This window comes from Nymphaea colorata, chromosome 9, assembly GCF_008831285.2.
Source record: "Nymphaea colorata isolate Beijing-Zhang1983 chromosome 9, ASM883128v2, whole genome shotgun sequence".
NCBI lineage: Eukaryota > Viridiplantae > Streptophyta > Magnoliopsida > Nymphaeales > Nymphaeaceae > Nymphaea > Nymphaea colorata.
Genome location: NC_045146.1, coordinates 24,154,296 through 24,160,540, shown reverse-complemented (window position 1 = coordinate 24,160,540; position 6,245 = coordinate 24,154,296). Strand labels below are relative to the sequence as shown.

The following is a 6,245-nucleotide window of genomic DNA, read 5'->3' as shown; positions in this document are numbered from 1 at the left end:
GAAAACAATAAGTTGATCATAGATTCCATCAACTTTAATATTCAGTGAAAGAAAAAATCTGCATGATGAATTTAGAAGTCCAGAATACGCAGATGGCACCAGTTATTTTCTGAAAATTCGTCTTAAACTTACACAATGAATTCCCAAAAAGACTAACTTTACGTGTAAAAGAACATGTTCGAAATCGAAAGTGCAGATGCAGTTTTATGATCCCTTATTTCCTATGAAGCCCTTATTAAACAAGCAAATCCAAAAACTTGAGTTGACCTGTGTCTAAATTCTAAACGATCGTTCAGATTCTTACCGAATCAGATAGACGGCGATAAAGTTGAACACAATCGCCCACTTTCGGGACACTTTAATGAAAGAATCACCAGAAGAAATTACATGTGATTCTTAGGCCAGCCCAGTCTGTAACAAAGCGAGCAAATCAAGTCAGAACAGCGACGTTTTTCTATGCCGTTGCCCTTTTGAACAACTTCTTGAGTTCACAGAACTCTGACCGGGTCTGAGATGTACTAAAGACAAGGACACTTTGATATATATATATATATATATATATATATATATATAGAGAGAGAGAGAGAGAGAGAGAGAGGTCGATCTATGAAGCAGCAATCGATTCCTTTGAGTGCAGGAATCTCCGGTTGTGCAGAGGCCTAACTATATTGGCTCTAGGTCGTACCTACTACCCCTTCCCCCTCTATCTCTCCCTCTGCCAATTACTTATTTACTCACCACCTGTCTTTCATCCTCGTCAGAACCCAGGAATCCATTTTCCAAAAACAAAAGAGGGTGGCGCGTCTCTATGAACGACAGACAGGTGTACGGTGATGGGATGTGAGAAAGGCGACGGCTGCTCGACGGCAGCCGTCCGATCGCCTGCCGGTTGTGAATCCCACCGGCTGAGGAGGATGGTTTTCCTTGAAAGTAAATTAAAGTGGTGGTGGAGGATTAGGACTCTGTTTCTTCACCCTTACTGACAGAACCGAGCAATATTTTTACTCTAACCAAGAGATTCACTGCTCACGACGAGTTTCAAACTCTCAACCGGTTCGAAGCTGTTGGTACGTCGTTCAGAGAAGGAGGACTCAACTCCCCAAGCGACGCCTGTGAGGACGGGAACCAGAACAGCTGCAGGTTGGCCAAAGATTTCCCGCTCAAGTTGGTCCACGCGACGTTCAGTCAACTCATCAGAAACACTTCAATCGTCATTTCTTTTTTCCAAGTTAGAGATCGCACAGTAGGCGGGCAAGAGGTTTACGATATACTTACTATTCGATATACTTACTATTCGAGAAAGAAAGAGCCAAGTCATTCTTCTCTGCTAAGACATCCGATACAATTAGAATGAAAGTGCCGATGTCATTTCTCTTTCACTTGATCTTAACATCCAGTGCCGGAGTTAAGGGGCCTTCGCCCCTCCTCCTTAAAGACGTGAATTTTTACAAGATTTTATGTATCCTATATAAAAGTCTTGAAAATTTATATCTTGATTTTTGTCTTGAAACTATAATTTGGTCTCTTTCATGAAAAATTGATGAGCTTCACTCCTACTAACATCCATACCTAGTGAAGAGGAGCTGTACCCTTATCTAAATATCCCACTCCATCCCATACATGGCAACTTGCCCAACCAACAGTGGTACGTCTCTTGGAACCATTCACTTGTAGGTTCCCTTCCTGCTAATAAATGAAATAGATGATATGAAAATTTAAACAAACGAAAATCTGATGGACCCAACATCAAAGTTAGCATATGTGTATACATATACATATAAAGATAAAAGGAGTACATTGTCACAGAAGCCAAAAAGAAATGACAAGGCAATTTAAATGAAAAGGGACGTGACAATAGCGAATCAAGTGCGTGGAACCTGAGGGCCGGAGGAGAGACCGGCCATGTAAGAATGGTCAGAAAAAAGTTGGGTGATAAAGAGCAGAATAAGCATTCTTTGAATGGAACTGCCAACTGCCGCCTAGGTAGCGAGGAACTGAAAACAAGAAAAACTAGAAGGCCGACCAGACACGAAGGGGAAACAGGGAAACGTCCCCACTCTCACTTTCCAAGGCCCCGCCTTCACCATGCAATGCAAGCTCTGAAACAGGCGCCAACTCCCCTTTCGTCCACACCTTCCTCTAAATGGCAACTGCTTCCAATTACAACCTGATCCCATGTACATGAAAATCCTTCACAGAGCCACCACTCAAACACACCCAACTCACCCATTCAAGCAAAAAATGGCAAAGAAGGTGTACCACTGAAATTGCTAAGGACAATTTCCCTAAAAAAGGACTGGAAATGATAATCTCATCCCTTTTAGGCTACCCAATTGGAGTACTATAGCCATTCGCATGTGCCTTAACGATATTATACTTCTGCCATTAAAGGGTATGTGTCCCTTTACTAGATATACTGATTCACCAATCAGAATTGCTTTGTGAGGGGGCATATACTATAAACTGTGGAGTGTTTGCGTACGCGCGGCAAGAAGTACACCCTATTTGGTCACGTATTTAGACGGACAGAGCCTGCGTGATGACGGACGTGAGAAGACATGTCGTGCTCGATCGGGTTCTTTCAGTATCATCAAAAATCCAACCGGAGAGAGAGAGAGAGAGAGAGAAGGGAGTGAAAATGGCCTGCAGATATCTTTCTTCCTATTAATAGACGCAGACAGAGTGGGGAGATGAATACCAACATGCATAGGGTGAGGAAGAAGAAGAGTGCTTCAAAAGGAACCTGAAAATAGCCTACCCGTATCTTTCTTCCCACTAATAGAGAGAGAGAGGGGGAGAAGAGTGCGATGAACAGCAACATGGACAGAGTATGGAAGGAGATGAGTCTGAGCAACCTGGTAGGGGAGGAAGAGGAGACGCCAGGGGAGGAGGAGCAAGGGGAGAGGGAGATGATGCTTCAGGATTTCCTAGCTAAGGAGGGAGGCAGGAGTTCCGACGTCTCGCCGGACTTTGTCGGGGTGTTCCGGCCGAGGCCGGCGATGACGCAGTGTGTCTCCGCCCCCACCACCACTCTCCTGAGCCTCAACTCCATGGGCTGCCACGAGATGCAGTACCTCGACTGGCTAGGCGGCTTCGATCCCAGGGGGTCGCCGTCTCTTCACGACCTCCACCACCACAATCACCGCCACCACCTCCAGCAGCACATGCCGGAGCCTCAGGGGTTCGGCCCATTCTGCAGGAAGCGCGGTGGTTTGATGGACGGCGACGAGACGGTAGACCGGCGGCAGAAGCGCATGATCAAGAACAGGGAGTCGGCTGCTCGTTCTAGAGCGAGAAAGCAGGCATCCCCACTCCGCCTTTCTCCTTTTCTCGTCTGTTCTTGTCATCGTGGATACTCCTCCTTTTCTTACTCTCTTTTCTTTGCCATCTTCCTAATTCCTCAGGCATACACCAATGAGTTGGAGATTGAAATTGCTCATTTGGTTGAAGAGAACGTCAGACTAAGGGAACAGCAGCAGCAGCAAAACCACCTGCGCCAGGTACAACAGGAACAGGTATCTCTCTCTCTCTCGCTCTCTCTCTTCCACACAGTAAATCTTTTGAAAAGGCGTTTCCTGCATGTGTTTGCTTCGTAAAGTTACTTCCAAACGTATTATGTTTAGCAGAACGCATTGTCAGTTTGAACCATCAAAACATCATATTAAACTAAAGTATATTCAGATGATCTCTAGCAAACTAACTGTGATGAGTATCTCTGAAGCTTTATTTTACTCATCATTCCACACTAAAGGCGAGACGACCACAGATACGGCAAGTTAAAACCTGAGAAGCCATATTTCTCTTTGCCACGACTTGTTTCTCAGTCCCCAGATAGAAAATACAAAGAACTGTGACTCTAAAAAGCATTTCCTCATGATATATCTTAGTTCATGCTTTCTGGAGTAACGGTGATTTAGCGTGCGTTCGTGTTTATTGCAGCAAAGGTCTGGCAACCAAGGCAGTGGGAGTCGATTTGCTAAGGAAAAACCGGTTCTAAGGAGAACATCGACGGCTCCATTTTGAGTTTTTCCTTCCGGATTTGGCAGTGTGGAAGGATTGAGCTTCTAGACGGTTGGTGATGGAGTTGATGGCATGGGTTGACGTGAATCTCTTCTTGTTACGTGTATACGTGCGTGTTTTGATAGACACGCGGGTGGTCCGGGGAATTTAATCTGTGGCTTTTGCCTTTTGGGGAATGTTCTCTCGGAAGTATTATTTCTTATGACAATGACATCCATCCCTCTCTCTCTCGGAACGAGTTAAATCCGCGGCATTTTAAGAACGTTTTGATTTGAAACTGTTGCCTAACCTTTCTTTTTCTCTCGTTTTCCTGTTTGCTTTTCAATTTTCGTTTCATAGTCACCCTTTCTACTTGATTGGCTCTGCCTCTTCGGATTTTACGCATTGCCTTCAGTTGCTGTGGCCGCGTTCGTGTTCTATTTTTGCTCTAAGTTCTGTCTTTCGTTTTCTTGGGTTGTCCTTTTCCTTTTTACCTTGTATCTCTGTACTGTTGGTGCGTGTCACGTGGTTTTGCTATGTTTTGAGGAGAACTGTGAGGCATCGGTTGGGTGGTGGCTTTGTTGCAGTGCACGCGTCGAAGTCTGAAGTGGCTTTGTATGGCTGCGCGGTGGTTAATGGAAAAACATTGATTCTGTCTCCCGAATTCCATCACCATAATAATGGCAACAGTCTTCTGCCGCCCGTCGCAAGAATCTCTCTCTCCAGTAGTTTCTGTTTTAACAGCTGTCAAAATGAACTCAAGACATCAAGCACGTTTTCTACCATTTTGAAACTCTCTCACTGTGTAACTGGACATCCAATGCCCAAAAGTGCTGAAATCTGACGACCAAATCCAATTGCAGACGTCGATAAAGCTTGGACTATTTAAACTCTTTAAAAGCCCAATCAACCATCAGGTATACGTGATTTCCTCGTCAAAACGCGGAGGGAGAAGGCAGGCGAATAAGTGAACGGCCACCGTCCGAGATCCAAAGACGCATACAGACATCGTGTTTTACCCGTCCTGTGCCTGGTCGTCGATGAGCTCTTTCATGAACTATGAGACTCGGGCTCCTTCCCGCCTATGTTCGAACCCCTTATTACCTGTTCCTTTTATCATGCTCCTGTAGTTAGAACGTCCTTTTGTGATCCTCTTCGGTAACTTGTTCTGAAGGGATATGAATGATATCCTGGGAGCTCCTGCTTTCATTTTTTAACATGGATGAGACCACGTAAAATTTAGTCGATTTCACGACGGCCAAAACAAAAGTCCCAAAGACCATATCCTAAGCATTCTTATTTTAAATGACGGTATGCCTGACGGGGAAGAAAAAGGGCAGGTTGCCGTGATTCGACAAAAGATAATTAACTGGGTCAATTATATGGAAGGCGCCTGAAAATTTCAGGTCCAACCGCCATGGAGTTGCTTGAAGAAGGCACTGGTAGCCATTGAAGAGTGGTAAGGACCAGGGGAATCTTCAAAACAATCTACTCCAACGTACAGAAGGCCACGAAAAGCAGTCCCCACATGATCGCATCCGATTAAGGGAAAATCTGAAAATTTTCTGCACTTGAGTGCAGAAACAAGCATGACGATGCAGAAACTTCTGCTTCAGTAATGAAAGAGAGCTTCTGTAAAGGTGAGTTTCATGTCATATTTTTATGAAAGAAACTTGCTGCCAAGAGTTTTACCAGGGTAGAAAAATCACCTGGGTGGACAAGAAAGCGTCATCCCAACATTTGGACACCGCTTATTTACCACCTTCCTCATTTCAAGCATAAATAGCTTCCACCCATGCAACGCATTTCCATACGAAAGCTCAGGGTCGTCGCAAACCTATAGCCTTTCAGGAATGCCTCTAATGGATCCACAAGAGACCAATCAACTGGCGCCTTAGGCTGTTAGGCTGCCTTCGTGAGACAGATAAAGAGGCTCCATGCAAATTCCCCTTCAGAGAATTAATCATCATTTTAATCACATAACAGCTCACGCAAGTTCTTTAATTTATCCAATGGGAAATAAACTGTAAATTTCACAAGTTGAGGCTTTTAGTTCTATCTATAAAATGAAAGCAACCTCAACAAGACCCACCTTGAGAACCACATGCAACATGAACAGCAAGCACGGACAGATGTGCCTCAATGCAAGCACCCACACGCACATACTTGCTCACATGCATAAACACGCTTTCAACATTTGGAAGCTGTAGGTTCAAAGAAGAACATTCAGGCATGCCATCGAGTAC

General features: G+C 44.6%; 1 protein-coding gene and 1 long non-coding RNA gene across 3 annotated transcripts; one reads left to right on the top strand and one right to left on the bottom strand.

Moving 5' to 3' along the window:
- The first annotated feature begins 833 nt into the window (after positions 1–833).
- Positions 834–4,023, top strand: LOC116260713 (uncharacterized). Its single transcript, XM_031639150.1, has 6 exons — positions 834–930; positions 987–1,140; positions 2,044–2,125; positions 2,838–3,302; positions 3,405–3,515; positions 3,940–4,023. Exons 1-6 carry the CDS (start codon positions 834–836, stop codon positions 4,021–4,023), a joined length of 993 nt encoding a protein of 330 aa, XP_031495010.1.
- A 1,258-nt stretch (positions 4,024–5,281) lies between these two features.
- LOC126410365 (uncharacterized) lies at positions 5,282–6,208 on the bottom strand. Of its 2 annotated transcripts, XR_007574218.1 has the most exons (3): positions 6,092–6,208; positions 5,709–5,948; positions 5,282–5,631 (listed from the first exon to the last, which is right to left on the bottom strand). It is a non-coding gene; the product is annotated as an uncharacterized LOC126410365 (long non-coding RNA). The 2 variants fall into 2 exon arrangements; XR_007574217.1 differs by having other exon boundaries at positions 5,282–5,948.
- Positions 6,209–6,245: the final 37 nt, after the last annotated feature.